This window comes from Hyaena hyaena, unplaced genomic scaffold, assembly GCF_003009895.1.
Source record: "Hyaena hyaena isolate Hyena2069 unplaced genomic scaffold, ASM300989v1 scaffold_68, whole genome shotgun sequence".
NCBI lineage: Eukaryota > Metazoa > Chordata > Mammalia > Carnivora > Hyaenidae > Hyaena > Hyaena hyaena.
Window position 1 is genome coordinate 3,946,517 of NW_024080700.1, and position 18,121 is coordinate 3,964,637.

Consider the following 18,121-nt stretch of genomic DNA (forward strand, 5'->3'; position numbering starts at 1 on the left):
TGAAACAAAAAGGTAATGTAACAAACTTCAGCATTTTTTAAAATGTCAGTTTTGAGAAAGAAAGGGAATGTGTGCATGCAAGAGTGGGGGAAGGGCAGAGAGAAAGGGAGAGAGAGAATCCAAGTAGGCTACTTGCTGTCAGCGCAGAGCCTGACGCAGGGCTTGATCTCACACACTGTGAGATCATGACCCAAACTGAAACCGAGAGTGGACGCTTAACTGAATGAGCCGCCCAGACGCCCCAGCATTTATTTTTTGATGAAACTCTTAAACTAGAACTAAAAAGAAACTGTCTTAGTTTGAGAAACAGACACACATTAAATTAAAAAAAAAAACAACATTTCATTGGATTCCTTTACCTTAAGTTCAAAAGTAAGATAAGTGTGTCTCCACTTGCCTCTGGTATTCAGTATTGTTTTGAAAGGCTTAACCAGTATGATTAAAAAAGGCACTAAAATTAGGAATAAGTCGATTATTATTCATAGAGGTTAGGATTGCCCACTTAGAAAATCCAAGACCACAAACTAAAAACTATATTAGATTTACAGTAGAATATCATTATTTAGATATCTGAATATTGGAAACATTTAAATCATCAATTGTTCTAATTTTTTAAAATGAAACTCTTTGACAAAAACATGCCACAGTGTAGGTGAAGGATGAAATATTAAGTATATAGAGATAATAATGAGCATCCTGCCAGTTGCTGACAGCAAGGTGGTCAAAACCGCACAAATCAGTATGGAATGGAGTGTAATGATCTAAGTAACATGTTGGTCTCACTCGTAACAAATCAATTGTGATTTTTTTTTCTCTGCCTATATGTATTTTGGTGGACAGGAGCTGTTTTAAAAACACTGAATTCCAGCTTTACAAATAAATACATGTCTGTGTATACACATACAAAAATATGGGTCTGTGTGTATTCTATTTTTTTTTATTCTGTATACTTACCCATCTTTGTTCTAAACGTCTAAAATTATTAAAGGCTGCCCATAACTCCTTTTGCTGAAGTTTCCCTTGTCATCTCTTGATTGAGAGGAGTTCATTTTCTAGTAGGTTCTTCAACGAGGGCTCATAGATGCAAAATTTTTTTGCTCTTACGTGTTTAAAATTGTTTTCTTATTTTAACAATTTCTTAAAGTTGAAAGACAGCTAGGCTGGAGGGAAAACCCTTTGGTTAATACTTTCTTTTCTTGAGCTTCTTGAAAGTGCTGCTCTATTGTTGCTTTGCTTTGGCCGTTCTTGAGAAGTCTCATATCAGTATAGTTATCTTTCCTTATGAGTCATTTAACCTTTTCCCCTGGTAGTCCTAAAGAGTCTTTACCTTTGTTTAGTAGCTTTATGAAAGTATGGCGTTGAATTGATTAGTAAGGGTTAGCATACGTTGCTGCCAATGAGCTCTTTATATCCAGAAAGTTTTATAATTATTAGTTTTGTTCCATTTTTTTTTTTTGTCCCTTGGATCTCCAATTATATAAATGTTATTCCTTCTTTGGTTGTTTCCCCTATCAGTCGTGGTCTATCTCTCTGATTCACCTTACTTCTTTCTTTGTCTCATTTTCATTTTCTTGATTATTTTTCTTTTCCTGTCCAATATCCTTTATTATGTTTTTTTTTTAATTTTTTTAATGTTTTTTTATTTATTTCTAGGAGAGAGAGAGAGAGAGAGACAGCATGAGCAGGAGAGGGTCAGAGAGAGAGGGAGTCACAGACTCCGAAACAGGCTCCAGGCTCTGAGCTGGCAGTCAGCACAGAGCCCGACATGGGGCTCGAACCCACGAACCGTGAGATCATGACCTGAGCGAAAGTCAGACGCTTACCCGACTAAGCCACCCAGGCGCCCCGCCTTTATTATGTTTTAATCTAATTGTTCTTGGGGTAACTGATAAAGCAGTATACATTTCTGATGATTTTTAGCTTTTTCTTCTGTTTCTTCTCTGAGTTTAATCAAGATGTTTCATTTCTTTTAGTTTTTGGTCCATTATGAGCTATGTTTTGAAGATTTGATTCAGGGTGTTTTCCAGTAAACCCAAATGCTTGTTTGAGAATACTTAATTCAATTTAGAGTGTTGCATTTCACTTTCCTTCTGTTTTGCCTTTGGTTTTGGTAACATTTTAGTCTATGTACTTCTTACTCGTCTTTGTTCTACTCTTAACATCTATAATTAAATTATTAAAGGCTACCCATAACACCTTTTGCTAAAGTTTACTTGGTTGAATGGAGTTCATTTTCTGGTATGTTCTTCAAAGAGGGCTCATACATAACAAAATTTCTTGAGCTGAACATTTGGATTATTCTCATTTTCTGTTTTAATTTTGTAGCAGTCTTTAAAAAAATAGATGGATGGGGCGCCTGGGTGGCTCAGTTGGTTGAGCTTCCAACTTTGGCTCAGGTCATGATCTCACGGTTTGTGGGTTCAAGCCCCACGTCGGGCTCTGTGCTGGCAGCTCAGAGCCTGGAGCCTGCTTCAGATTCTGTGTCTCCCTCTCTCTCTGCCTCTCCCCACTCATGCTCGGTTTCTGTCTCAATAAAAAACAGACATAAAAAATTTTTTAAAAATAGATGGAAATAGGTGTCTGCATGTCTGTGGACGGAAATATCTAGCTGCTTAATCCACTCAATGGAATTAAAAAGAAAATGTATCCAGAAGATGACAGAACTGGGTCAAGACTTAAAAGTCCCTTATGACTTTGGAATTAAGAGATTTAGATTCTAGAGTAGAATTAAGTAAAATGGCTAGTTGACGGATAAACATACAACTGTCAAATAATGGATAAGATTATGTCCATAAGTCTCAAGAAAAGCAAAGGACAGAGATCGATAAATTATTTTAAAATTCAGAACTTCTTTTTGGAATAAAGACACTATAGATTTAAAAAGCAATTAGGGTACCTGGGTGGCTCAGTTAAGTGTCAGACTCTTGATTTGGGCTCAGGTCATGACCTCATAGTTTATGAGATCGAGCGAGCCCCCACATTGGATTCTGCAGTGACAGCATGGAGCCTGCTTGGGATTCTCTCTCTCCCTCTCTGCTCCTCCCTGCTCCCCCAAAATAAATAAACTTAAAAAAAAAAAAGCAAGCAAACTGGAGAAAATATGAAACAAGACAAAGGTCTGATACCTAGAGTAAATGCTCTTAATGTTAAAAATAGCTGAACAGAAAAACAGTCAAATCATAAATGAAAATACAAGTAACCAGTAAACATAAGGAACTATCAGATCAGAACAGTGATCTGTGAAACAATGACAAGAAATCATTTTCCCTTATTAGATAGGAAACTAAGTATTATGTATCAGCAAAAAACTAGAAATGGTCTAAATGTTTACCAGTTTAAGGTAGCTCACTAAACCGTCAGAGATAAACCGTCAGAAAACCTCCTGTGGAGTAACATATTGGTGATCAGGAGAGGCATTTCTGGTTGGTGACACTGTTGGGTGAGCAAAGCAAGTGAAAAGGCTATAGTGTTGTCTTAGTCTGATCAGGTGACCATACACCAGGTGGCTTACAAACCACAGAGATTTATTTCTCCCAGTTCTGGAAGCTGGGAAATCCAAAATCTCACACCAGTGAGAGCCTGCTTCCTGGTTCATAGACCACTGTCTTTCGCTGTGTCCTTACATGGTGAAAGACCGGGGATCTCTGGGGTTCTTTCTGTGAGGCCACCCATTCTATTTGTGAGGGCTTTGCCCTTATGACCTGATCACCTCCCAAAGGCCCCACACCAAAATACCAGCACATTGAGGATCAGGTTCCAACATGAATTTGTGGGGCAGGGGAAGACAAATAGTCTATAACAAGTAGGTAGTGTAAATACAGCTTAATATCATTTGTGTTTTTAAAATACATGCAGACAGGCCTCGGTATTTCAGTAGGGATAGATAGATAGATAGATAGATAGATAGATAGATAGATAGATAGATAGATGTAAATGTACTAAAACAGTCCAGAACAATAAACTATCACCTTGCCTCTGGCAAGAGAATTGAAATATTTAATCTGTATAAGGGGAAGTAAGCAAAAGAAGTGTTCAGAGGGAAATTTATAGCATCAAATGCACAGGTTAGAAAAGAAGATCTGAAATCATTTATCTAAAGTTTCCATTTTAGGAGACTAGACAGAGAAGAGCAAATTAAATCCAAAGTAAAGGAAAAGAAATGATAAAAATGACAGCAGGAGTCCGTGAAGTTGAACACAGGAAATCAGTGGAGAAAATCAACAAAAGCTGGTTCTTTGATAATAGATTTTATATATCTGTTTTATTTTATCAGTAAAATCGATGAGCCTCTAGTCAGGCTAACTAAAAGAAAGGAGCAAGGATACAGATGACTAATACCAGAAATGGAATCGAGGATACCACTACAGATCCAGGGACACTCAAAGGATAATTAAGGGATACTGTGAACAACTCCATACCTACAGATTTGGTAACCTACATAAAATGGACCAATTCCATGAAAAATACAATCTGTCAAAACTTACACCAGAAGTAGACAATTTGAATCGACCTGTACCAATTAAAGAAACTGAATCAGTAATTTATAACCCAGAAGATCTTGGGTTTGGCCATGGCTTTTTATATACAACACCAAAGGGTAAGCTGGATTTCATTAACATTAAAATTTTCTGCTATGAGAAAAACACCACCAAGAGAATGAAAAGCCACAGAGAGGTTGTAGAAAATATTTGGAAAAGACATAACTGATAAAGGACAGTTAGCTAAAATACACAGAAAACTCTTAAAGTCAACAGTAGTTTCTTACTGTTGGTGACCCAATTTAAATGAGCCAAAGTTCTTTGTAGATACCTCACCACAGAAGATATACACATGGCAAATAAGCATATAAAAAGATGCTTCACATCAGGGAAATCCAAATTAAAGCAACAATAAGATCCCACTACACACCTATTAAAATGGCCAAAATCCAGAACACTACTACCAAATTATGCCAAGGATGTTGAGCAGGAGGAGATCTCCGTCTTCGCTGGTGGAAATGCAGAAAGGGGCAGCCACTTTGAAAGATAGTGGCTTTCAAAAATTAAGCATATTCTTCCCCTAAGATCCAGCAGTTGTATTCTTTGGTATTTAGTCTGAGGAGTTAAACACTTAAGTCCGTACAAAAACCTGCATATGGATATTTAAAGCAGCTTTATTTGTAATTGCCAAAACTTGACAGTAACCAAGTAGCCAAGTTACCTGAAAGTAACCACATGCATTGGTATGTAAATGGATAATTAAGCTGTGGTATGGTACAGACAGTGGAATATTAGCACTAAAAAGAAAGGTGCTGACAAGCCATGAGAAGACATGGAGAGACATAAATGCAAATTACTGAGTGAAAGAAGCCGGTCTGAAAAGGCTACCTACTGTATGATTCTGAGTATAGGACATTCTGGAAAAGGCTAAGTTATGGAGACCATGAAGAGGTCAGTGGTTGGCAGGGGTTAAGGGGAGTAGGTAGAGCATAGAAGATTTTTAGGAAATTGAAACTACTCTTTGATATTATACTGGTGGATTCAACCCCGACTACCGGGAGTGCACCCTAATGTAAACTACGGCCTGAGGATGATCATGACGTCCCATAGAGTAGTTTCATTACTTGCAACAGGGATACCACACTAGTGGGGGATGTTTATAATGGAGGGGGCTATGCATAGGTGGGGGCAAAGATAGTATCCAGGAAATCTCTACCTTCCTCTTTTGCTGTCAAAGTTTCTAAAACAAAAAGTCCATTTAAAAAGTAGTGAAAGAAGAGTATATTGTGTAATTAAAGTTAATTTTATAGAAAACATGGTTAAGTGTGGGGACAGTGTCAGGAACAACAAAAACTTAAATACAGACACAACTTAACAAAAATATACAAGGTATGTATGTAGAAAATTATGAGCCTTCAAGATCATAAGTGAAACTCTGAATAGCTGGAAAAGAAGACTTCATGTTCCTGTAAGGAAAGAGATTGCAAAGTTGCTTCTTTTCACATTATTAATAAACGTAATGTGATCTTCATCAAAGTCCTGGTAGGGCTTCTGGGAGAAACTTAGAAACTTTATTGAAAGAGTAAATGTGCAAGAGACAGCTAGAGATGTTTAAAAAGAAATAAGAATAATGAAGGAAACTTACCCTATCAGCTGTCAACATGCAGCAAAAAGCTTTGAATCCAGTGATGGTCGTGGTGCAGGATTCTGACAGACAGACCAGTGGACCAGATTAGAGGACTCAGCTTAGCATGCTTGTTGGTGCCATACCTTGTGAGTTCTAAGACAGGTTTTCCATTGTAAGATCTTTGACAATAGGATTCATTTTACAATTAATGTAAACTATGATGATCAGCTTTTCTTTCCTTCTTTTCTCGTAGAAGATACATGACAGGGCATCTTAAAATTTGGGATATCTTGGGGGCCTGGGCGGCTCAGTGGGTTAAGCGTCCGACTTTGGCTCAGGTCATGATCTTGCAGTTAGTGGGTTCGAGCCCCACGTCAGGCTCCGTGCTGACAGTCAGCTCAGAGCCTGGAGCCTGTTTTGGATTCTGTGTCTCCCTCTCTCTCTGACCCTCCCCTGCTCTCGCTGTCTCTCTTTCTTTCTCAGAAATAAATAAAACATAAAAAAAATTTTTTTTTTAAATCTGGGACATCTTTAGATGGAATGAAATATCATGAAATCAAGTATACATAATACACGCACCCCATATATATATACACACACACCCCTATGTACTCACGCACCCACACATGTGAAACCCATGAGACCCAACTCAGAAACCCCTCTAAGTTTTACAGTAGAGTCTTACCTGCAGTCGTGATATTTGTCTTTCTTGGGCACATTCTGACTGATTGCTTTAATGATACAGGGAAAAGGGATTGTAGAGTAAAGTTCTAAATCTTGGAAGATATGCAGGATTTCACGAAGTCTCCAAAAATGATGTGGGAGAAGTATTTAATTCATCTACAGCCATTGGCAAATAAAAATTTGTTTTCTTTTTTCAAGCTAAAATCCCTATCAAGACTTTTCTTCATAATTTATCAGAAATTTTGATCTTCATTTTATGTGTATTCACTTAAAATAGTGAAGACAAAATATCCTACTTATTGTACAGGTGGTATTTGAACAGAAAGCACACTATCAGAAAAGTAATGGGATAATGACTCTCTTTTCTTGACGAAGTAATAACTTGGGTTTCTGCCTCATGGACACAGATTTCATAGAGGTGAAATTTCTGCACATGGAAAAAATAAAAATTCCAGAAGAAAATACAGGAAAATAGTTTTTAGAAAGCCCAAGTCTTAAAGCATGCTCGCTCAATAAGAGTGCTGTTGTCCCTGAGGTGGCATAAAAGGGTGCACAGGAAGTGAGAAAAGTCTGAGCTGTTACAGTGTTTATGGCCCTCTGAAGGGCCACTATATACATCAACAGATACGCAGTGTACTTGTGGTATTAAAATTTCATGGAGAGGGAGGCATTTAGGGGGGGAAATATCTCTCAAGACTTCTTAGTAGAGGTGATAGTGAAAAACAGTCAAGAAATGTTGCCAGAGAGGAAGTGATAGATTCTATAGTGTGTGTGTGTACATATAAATTATTGATTACAAAAGACACTGTAAACCAGATTAAAAGGTGAATGACAGATTGGGAGAAAAGAGTTTTCAACTTATGTAATGGACAGAGGAGTGTACCTTTAACGTATTGGTGTTCCCACAAATGGTTAACCCAGAAACAACTCAGTAGAAAGAAGGGCAGAGGATAGGGAGTTAGGTTTGGTTCATTTAGTGCAGTGCCTCCATTCCTCAGTTTATTTGGTGTTTATTAGATGTGAATGACCATCTGTATTTCAAAAGGAATTACACATAACACCTTGAGGGGCCCCTTCTGTTTTCGATGTGTAAACTCTCAGAGGTGTGTCACCACAGAGTTGGAACAAGCAGTATGCCATGGAAAAATCCGTTTAGTTTTTTTCTTTGTTATATTGTACTTTTTCCTGACTTCCTAAACGAATCATATCATTGACTTTATCAGTTTCCCTTTTAGTGAATATGGGAGCGTATTGTATTTACAACCGAACTTAAATTTTTTTGTTCTAACAAGATGATTTTGCCTATTTTGTGTGTGTTTATTTAAAACAAGTTAAAGAAATTCTCATGGTGAAATAAATAGCAATATTTTATCAGATATAAAGTGTTTTATATTGATGAATATGAAATTGTAAATATCCTGAATATTTACATGTTAAACATGCTGACCTAAATGTTAAAATAACTATATATTAATTCTGTTTTGTTATTTTAAGGTTAACCAGAATTATAGACCTGTCTTAACTTCAGCTAACTACAGCTATTTGCGCTCTCTCTCTCCCATGTATATTTTTATTTTTGTTTATTTTTTTCACCTGGCTTTTTATTAGCGATCCAGTGGGGAGAAGATGGCCGTCCATTTCATTTTCTCTTTTATACTGGCAAACAGTCATATTATTCATTAATGCATGTAAGTATATTACACTTATGATTAATATGAACTGTAAGGTAAGTGACTAATTATACCAGAGATTAGTCAGCTTTAGAACTTACCTTGTATGTTTCACATTGAACTAAAACTTAAGATGTCTAGATGTGAGGCAGTATGTTGAAAGGCTTTATATTTTATTAATTCATTTTTGCTAATGGTAAACATCATAGAATTTATATCAGAATGGTTTGGCCTTAAAATGCTCACAAACTGAGATCATTTTAGGAGACTGGCACTCAACTCTGTAATCAAGCACCTGTGTGCATTGAAGGTAAGATGCGAAGCAGGAAAGGAGACCAGTGTATGCTGCTGTCAGGGGCTGTAAGGCATTGAACGTAGGAGAGAGTCAGATTGTTGTCTGTACTTTTTGTTTATTCGCATATAATTTTTGCTTTTCAGAGGCGAAGGTAGTGTAGGAGTCTAGAATCTGTGACTCCTAGAGACCTAAGAAATGATTGTATTCCCCTTTGCTTACAGCTCCATTTGAGTGTCCTGGGACCTGCTTTTATTTTGTTTCAGGGCTATAAGTGTTTGATGGCAAATTTGGGAATTCCCTAAGGGACCAGGAATAAAAAGACCAGATGCTAATATCCAGTTTTCAACAACAGAACCCGTTTCACCATAAGAACACGATGTCAGGTTTTATTTTCTTCATTATATGATTTTTAAAAGTCACAGGAACATTCACCGGGCTTTCCCCCAACCCATCCTCAGCCGGATTTCAGGCTGCTTGCATCCCAGGCACACATTCACTCCGCTCTTTCAGAGCGCTCTGGTGTTTATTTGTGCTCCACAAACCCAAAGGACAAAATCCCCACTTGTCAGGTACATTTATTTCTTGGGGAGAAGAGGGGAAAATAAAAAAAGAAAAGAAAACCTTCTTTTCGCTTTTTGTTGACCTTGGGCAAATGAGCTTCTTGCCCTGGCAGAAATGAAATGAATGATAAATGTAGAGTGTGTCTTTGCTGAGTAATGGAGCCTCGGCTGGCTTGGCGCCGAGCTCCTCCGCCTGCCCGAGGCCGCCCGGGGCCCCCCGCTGCTCATTTAAATAGGTATGTCAAATCTGCCTCCCAACGCCGCCGGTTTGATCTGTGGTAATATTTGTGAAGGTTCCATATGGACTTGAGCCCCCTGCAGTGCTAAGAAATAATGTACAACGCTTCATGGTGCAGACGCAAATTTTCTCTGAAAAGGGATGCAATGCTGCGCTTTAGCTGTCGGAGGGGATGATGGAGCTGACGCGCTAGGCCTGTCAACTTGTTACACGGATGGGTTGCACGCAGCGAAGCTGTGGAAAATCTGTGCCTTTTAACTTTTCTACTTAATCACGGTTGTAGCATTGCCTTTAGACTGTATGCTACATTAATTCTCTTCCTGCCTTCTGCCTTTCATCCCAAGTTTCACGGAAAAAAGTAACGCACGCAGGTCTTGTAGAAGAGCCTTATCAAACAGCTGTCATCTGACAAGCCATTTGCATGTGTTTGGGCTGAAACTGAGCAACCCAAGGGCAAGATATTTTGTTGCGTTCCATCATAATGAAGAAATTAGACATTGTAGAAGAGGCCTAACTTTTATTTGGGCTGGTATGCGTGTTTTAGAAAGGTGCTGCTCAAAAAACTGAAGGCTTTCTCAGTCGTAAAATACTACCGTACTCTGACCGAAATGTCAAAGTGCGTCTGATTAATGAATGTTTTTTTTCCTTTTTGGGTAATTCAGCGTCTGTCACATAGAGCAGAGTTCTTTGTGCTTCTCTGTTTCCGTTAAATTCAGTAATTTGGGTCCAGTTTGGTTCGTCAGATGTTTTGAGTCCCCAAGCAGTGTGGGGCTTCCTTAGCCCACACAGACGAGTCACAAGGCTTCGGGCTTAACTTGAGCATTTTAATTCAGATAATTAATAAACCCTTGTATTCCCCAAACTTTTTTTAAATGGAGTTTTAAGGTAAACTCGTGTATGGAAAAAAAGATAAATGCTTTCCTAAGTATGTGCCAGTTACTTTAGCATCACATGGCCAGTTTTATTAGTTTACACCTGGAGTCCCCCTGCCTCGTTTTCCAGATTATCCCAGATACTCTCTGTTGCTTCGAAACAGGACATGACTCAATATTCACTGACTGGTCACTTTATAGAAGTGGGTCTGTGGGGAAGTCAGCACTGGGTAGAAAGTAAAAGGTTCAAACTTGAAGCTGCTTCGTGCATTTGTCGGCTCCTTTGTTCTGCCCTCTCAGAGGGGCGTGGGTGCTGTTCCATTCCATGGGAGAGCGACCCCCGGGCAGCAGGGACCTGGCTATATAGACCAGGGCCGGCATTAAACCCTTGGAAATGTATCATTGTAACCACGTCTCTTTGTTGTAATTTCTTACCTGCGGGACCAGATAACAGACCAAAGTAGGCCAAAGTAGGTTTTTATCCTTGGCCAGCTGTAATTGTGTGAGGCGTGGCAGTCCAAGCAAAAGCAAAACTCAGAAAAACCCCCACAGATCTAGGCCATGTATGCAGTTCTGCCAGGACGTCTTTCTGACAGCAGTTAACCTTTTTATCTTCTGTAATAATGCCAATTCCTCTTTCCAGAATTTGGTCACCGTATAGGAAGCTTGTATGTTACCTCCTAGCCATGAATACAAGAGTTGTGGTGTGGCTTACAGTGAGGGAGAACATAGAATGCTTTAGTACACACTTTCCCACTGGCCTGTCATTAGCCCAGCCTGGCCTTGTGGAGGAGCGGGGAGGGTTTTGAGGGAAGATGAGGATGAGAAGAAAGCAATTTATTGTTCCCGGAAGTGAAGTATGATAGGAAAGCGCAAAGTGGAGGAAACGTGCCGATCCATGGCGTTCTCAGACCTTGTAAACATGTTTTACGTTCTAAAGGTTGTTAGTTCCTTCATCGGAACTCCCTTCTTCCTACAGAGACAATGTAAGTTCTTGGGTTCCTGGGAAAGTCAATAAAAACCCATTTCTTTTACCCAATGGTGAATATGGTGTACATATGTAATGTAAAAAGTATAGAACAGTACAAACAAGTCGTGTCTTAGGCAGTAAAAAGTAGTTTACGAAAGAAGAACTCAGACACTACAGGAGTTACTCCAAGGATGGCCGAGTACTGGACAGAGAGCTCCATGCTTGCTTGGCACTGGCTCATCTGTCTTTTTTCGCCCAAAAGGATGGCTTTCCATTTCCTTAATAGCCGTGTGATGAGTAGCACTTGTATACTTTTCAGACATGATATAGAGTTTCAGTTTAGGATTTTAGCGGCGGCAGGAGGAAGCAGAGAGAGAATGAGAGAAGTTTCCTGAAACAACGGAGCCCAAGTGTAAAGGAAAGGGAAGAGGTTTTAAAGCGGATACATGTGTTTGTGCAGAAAAGAAAATGCTATCTCTTGGACCGACCAAGCTGGAAGTAGCCGAGGGCTGGATGAGGGAGAAGACAGTGTGTCCGTAGTTAAGGGATGGGCTGGAAGGGTGGTCTGCCTTTCGGTCGGCCAGCCGCCCAGAGCTACGTACACCTCATCCACAACGGCCAGGCCAGGCCCATCGTGCTGGTGGCAAAGAAGTCTGGACCCATGAGCAAGACACCTGCAGCCTAGACGGTCATGGCCGAGTTTGGGCAGGGCCTTTAATTGTAGGAAAATGCTAATTCCATGTTACTAGTCAATACATACACGTTTTTGAAAAATTTTTAATTCATTCACTAAAAGTGAGTTGAAAACTATTTAAAATTCACTGTGGGAGGTGATTATTTGGCTCTGAAGTGGGAAACCCTGTGTAAAATATGATTCATAAAGTCCAGGCATGTCTACTGCAGCCTGTCCCAAAGTGGCTGCTGAGAAACACAAGTTCTAAACTATTCTTCATGAAAGAGGTTCTGAAACTGAGTCTGGCCAGGCTGCGTCCTGCATCCTGGGGTGCTCTAACGAGGAGCTACGGGCAGCATGATAAAGAAGCCTGTTATAGTAACCCACCACTGCTCAAACATCAGGTCACAGAACCCTTTTAATGCCCCATGAGGCCAGTGCTTGGGAAAGGCCGTCTGATGTTGCACCCAGTTGTCAGATACCTTAGGCATTTCCTGAACTTTTACTGAGGCTCCCTCACCTGGAGTTTGAAGATAAGATTGTGCATCTCTAGAAACAGCTCTGGGAATTGAGCCCTTTACAGAAGCCTCATGCTTCAGGACTAGTTTTACAGTAAACAATGGATGATTTTCAAAGTATTTCTCTAAATTGAAGGAATTACGTGGCCACATACGAAATCTGTACCCAAAAAAGTATGAAATTAAGGACCAAGTAGATCATTATATATTTAAACTATTCTGCTTAAGTAAAAAAAAGAAGGGTTAAAATTTGAAAGAAAATCAAGTAATTCTAATCCTGATAATTTACGCATAAATGGGATTCATTTGCCTTTTGAAAGAAAACTGGCTTATTTAGAAATTCCCTGGTTTATTTTAAATGACTTAAGTAACCCTCTGTATTTATAAAGCAAGAGAATGACAGCCCCAGAAGCATGCGGCTTTGTTACGGCTTTGTTACATGAAGATTCCAGATCCCCAATAAGCAAAAGTCCTGGGGATTTAGTACCACAGAATTCTTCCACCGTTTACATCTTCTTTGTACCCCTGTGGTGAATATTTAAAATTTTTGATATAGTGTCCTTATCTTTAAAAATGGAGTTAAAAAGTGATCCTTTTCACAATGAGATATCATGAAATAACTCCCTTAAAACTATGCAAAGGGCTGATTTTTAAAAAGCTACCGATTGGTGCTGACATGATCTCTGCATGCTCTTTTAAGACTATACTGCTATATAATATTCACAGAGTGATAGCAGGGGTCTAGGATAGCAGTATGTCACTTGGAATATTAGATAAATAGCAGTAACTATAATAAATGAATTATATATTATGTTTGTTTCATTTCATTTTATATATGCCAGTAGCCAAGAAATTGGGAAGGTTGCTAGTTAGGGAATTGATTTTTCTGTGATTTTTTCTTTAACAAATACATATTTTAAGTCTCTTACTTTTCTCTGATTTAACTAATATCTAAGATGACAGTTACTATTAGTTTATTATTGTATGTTTTGGGTATCAAAATACAATTGACTTCCTCTACCACCCCCGCAAGAAATGTTATTTGTTTACCCTTCCTAAAATTGGAATTTCTACATGATTAATACAGCCAAAACAGATTTTAGAAGGATACTAAAAATTATACTGCTTATGCTCAGGGAGGGTTTAGTTTTAAGTCTCCTTTTTCTGCAACCTGAGCATCTGGTATTTTCAAATTAGGCACCTTCTAAATTTGACTCATACATTATGGAAATCTGATGACACGAGGGGTGGATAGGCTTGCTTTGATTTTATGAAATATTAATCATAGCTGTGATTAATGATTCAGCATTTCACATCTGGGTTATTCCTGTAATATTTGAAAATTATACTATTAAATACAGTATATAAACTTAGTGTAGGTGGGGTCACTGTTATTCTCTAATGTCCTTTAAAAATTAAGTGGAAACTTAACAATATACCAGAAGCTACCAGTGATAATCTGTGATGTTGACAGTTCCTGACATATTTTGTACCCTCAAGGATTTTTAGATGCACATTAATACACGTCTCTTCAGGGAGTTGAAGCTATAAAATCTACTTTCCAGAGAGCTGTTGTCTCTAACTAACCAAGATAGAATCTCAAGAGCAGTTTTATTATATAGAGAAGAGAAAGAATAAATAGAACTGGTACACCAGTAAAATTGTTTCAGTTGTTAGGCTCTTGAGTGCCATACCTCCCCCCTGCTGTCACTTCTTGACCAATACAGGTCAGGCACTGGGCTGAGTACTTGACACGTGTTTTCCTGTTTGAAGACGTATATGGGGTGGTGTAATAAGAATTGTGTAAATCGATGGGTTACAACCATCAAAGTATAAGCATCTGCCGTAGGTAAACAGAATGTACCTGTTTGAAATTTGACGTGTACTTTTCATGGGTTGTGTTTCATATTACACATTTTTTTGGATTATTTCACTTGCAGTATTTAACAAGTTATTATGGTGCTAAATATAACCCTGGAAGGTAATGATAGTACAGGGGAAAAAACGGGTACAAACAGTCAAATGAGGCTGAGCCATGATTCTTGCGAGAGACATTGTAAACTTTTAAGTTCAGTAGTGGGCACACATAGTATGTGTGGGTGATTCACATTTGCTTTTGCTTTCTTTGGGATGGACCGTTGTAGTTCTGATGCATTTGTATGTTAGATATAATTGTAGTCATTGTTATACTTAATATGGATGCTAGAGTAGAATTAACTGATTTTGCCCCTTCACCATAGTATGTTGACCTAGACTCTTGGTACTTCTAGTGTTTAGATAGATCCAGAGTGCAGTGTATACCACTTGGGATCATCATTAAAACAGGTCACTGGGTGCCACCTCAGAGGTTCCTCATCTGAAAGTACAGGCTGGGACCCAAGAAATTATATTTCTAACCAGTTCTAGGCTTGCGTACTGCTGCTGCTTCCCTGGGCATTTACCTTTAGAATTACTGAGCCGGTGATGGTTTCACTTTATTTGAGATACTCGTCTACACTGTTAACATACGCAGTGGTACATACAGAGACTGGGGCATAGAGACACTTAACCCTTTTCCTAGAACAAACCGGAACATATGTAGAGAGAGAGCAGTTTAATCGGAGCCCACATGAAGTTGCACCACAGAAATTTGAAATTCTTAAGACTAATATATGGATGGATATGTCCATCAGTAATAAGTTGTGTCTTCTTTATCTGACATTACCTAATGATATTGGAAGGGGTCATGATCAGCAAGAAAGAAAAGTCATGTCATCTCTAGCTCATGCTTTGAAAATGTCTACTCATTAGGTGTCAGTATGGTAGATGATATTAAATTATAAATGAATACACACGTATTGGATGTGAGTCCTCAATTAAATTGGCTCAGTCAAAAAACTGGGAGACAATTCGCATGATTCTACTTTTGTAAACTTATTTCTTGGAAAGTGTATTTTATTGATAATCTTCATTGCCAGTTTATTGCTTTTTACAAGTTCTAACAAAATGGCAATTTTTCCCGTTTGCATTATAATTTAACAAGTGACATACTCACAGACTTTGTTAGAAAGTAAATTAATGGAAAGAAATCAAAAAATGAAAAATAAATATAATAGAAAACTTTTTAAGATACAGACTAACATAGTGAGGACTTAAATATTATGTAAATATTGAGTATGAGATAAGTAGTTCAGCTGTAAATACCATAACTTTTATTGGTTAATTTCCCACATTTAAAGTGCATATTGCTATATAAATTATGATTATCTTTTACAGGATAATTTTTGGTCCTACTTGGTTTGTAGCTTTGTTTTGTTTTTACCAACTTCATTGGAATTTTTTTATATAGAGTTCTTTATAGAGTAAATTTCTTATAGGGTCATTTAAAAATCAGTTAAAGTATACTACTGTGTATGATACAATATTCCTTTAGTTTGAATGAGAAATAGTATAATTAAAAAAGCACTTTCAGTATTATTTGCTGTGCAGCTAGGTTATGTGAGGAGGTCACTTCTGAAATGAAGTCTGCTCACAGGGAAAGTAGGAAGTAGAAATAATAATGCATTGCATCTCTTATTTTAGTGTGTATATTTTATTTGCTACAGGAAGCATATGGAAAGCTACTAGATATAGAAAAACGTCAGAATCAGTTGCAAGCCAAAGGTCTATTTTCAGAAAACACTAAAACAAAGTAAGTTCTTCTCTTGAATGAAAACATGAAAAATTTGGGGCTCCTGGGTGGCTCAGCCAGGTAAGTGTCCAACTTTGGCTCAGGTCATGATCTCATAGTTCCTGGGTTTGAGCCCCACATCAGGCTCTGTGCTGACAGCTCAGAGCCTGGAGCCTGCTTTGGATTCTGTGTCTCCCTCCCTCTCTTAAAAATAAATAAACGTTAAAAAAAAAAAAAAAAACATGAAAAACTTGAAAAAACATGACATTTGTCAGTGGTGTTTTTTAGGTATATTTAAAGCCTAGCATTTTGATCAATATTTCAGCATTAATCATTAAAGTTAGGAGTCAGAACAATAGGTGAGTTTTTTGCTTGGGAGGAACTGGATGTTAAAGTTATTTTTATGTTACTGCATTCCAGATTTATGTATTAAATGGCACGTCATTTCTATATTTGAAGATGTCCTTAGAATTTTTGTTTATATAGCTGCCTATTTACTGAAATACCGAAAACAAAGATTTGGACTTCCATTTGGCAGTGGAATTAGATTAGATCTACCATGAAAGATTCTGATAGATTAGATCTGTCAACCTGGCTATTTTGGCCTGGTTATTCGCTTAACTTTTTCTTAGGCAGAAGACACAATTGTTTGAGCATCCCTTGTTTAAGTCGTGAATCCTACCCTTAACTCTTTCGACTTTATTACTACTTTGGTCCATTGACAGGCTAACTTTGTGTCCATAACTTCTCCTCTGAAGTGAATTATGAAAAATAAGCACGATTTTAATGTTTGAGGAACCTGGTACCTTTTAGTATCACATAGTTCCACAGTGGCATGTTTAAGTCCTCAAACAAACATTTGCTAGACTGTGTATCTTTTTTCTAAAGTAGAATGAGGGCATGAACTGACACTTCTCAGAAATAGTTTACTTGGGTTTTAATGCTTTAGAATACAAAATTTTGTTTTCCAATCAAGAATCGCTACTACATGTGGGATCTTTTGTGATAGAACTCTAATTGCATGGTTAATTTAAAAGAGAATATACGTGATATTTTAACAGAGACCTGATTGGCAGCAGATGGCTGATTAAGGAGGAACTAGAAGAAATGTTAGTGGAAAAACTGTCAGATCAAGATGTGAGTAATTAATCTTTTAAATTTAAGGGGACCTGTGCCGTAAAAACGCAGACAATTGCTGTGTTTAGGATCGTCCTAGTAGTGTTTCTCAGACGCAGGTATTCCTGAGACCGTTTTCCTTTCTTAGGCGTATTTTTGGTGACTTCTGCCACAGAGTCGTACTGTGGTCAGGAAGGTGACACGCCTGGTGTCCAGATCCTCCTGTGTAGCTGCCCTTGTGTGTCCCACAGTTGTTCTAGCGGCTTTGGCAGATGTTAGTTTTTACCTTCTTCGGTAAAGCAGATAGCCCATTTTTACAAGCTAATGGTAAGCGTAAGGAACCGTCACAGGTCAAGTGCGAAGAGAACGGAGCACTTGGTGACTTCCGTGCAGTCTGCTGCTCCCGGCTCACCTGTGTGCAGGGTTTGCAAGGACAGTAGTTTTCATCCTGGAGTCTGCAGCCCCACCTGCATCAGAGCTCTTAGAAATGCTGCTTAGAAAATGCAGTCTCCCAAGTCTCCCTGCTTAGAAACTCAGACCTCCCTCCGAGTTTCTAGGGGTGTGCTCCTGGAATTGCTGTTTGCAGCAGCTCCCCGGGGAGGATTCGCCCCTATAATGTTTGTGCTCCTGCTTGAGGTTTTAATTAGAGTCTTCTTTTGCCGAATGTTCTAATACATGCCAATATTATCAGAGGAGATTTGATGTTTTAAATATGCTGATGTTCTAAATTTAGATCATTTCTACAAGATTTGATGTAAATTTCACAGATTG

The 18,121-nt window shown here is 38.3% G+C and overlaps 1 protein-coding gene across 1 annotated transcript in view; it reads left to right on the top strand.

Annotated features, from left to right (window-relative positions):
* The window catches only part of MRPS9 (mitochondrial ribosomal protein S9), a 62,966-nt gene that overhangs the window by 35,522 nt on the left and 9,323 nt on the right, over positions 1–18,121 (top strand). The window contains exons 5-7 of the mRNA XM_039232660.1: positions 8,398–8,477; positions 16,170–16,255; positions 17,296–17,371. Of these exons, the coding sequence (XP_039088591.1) occupies positions 8,398–8,477; positions 16,170–16,255; positions 17,296–17,371 (242 nt within the window). The remainder of the gene's footprint in view (positions 1–8,397; positions 8,478–16,169; positions 16,256–17,295; positions 17,372–18,121) is intronic.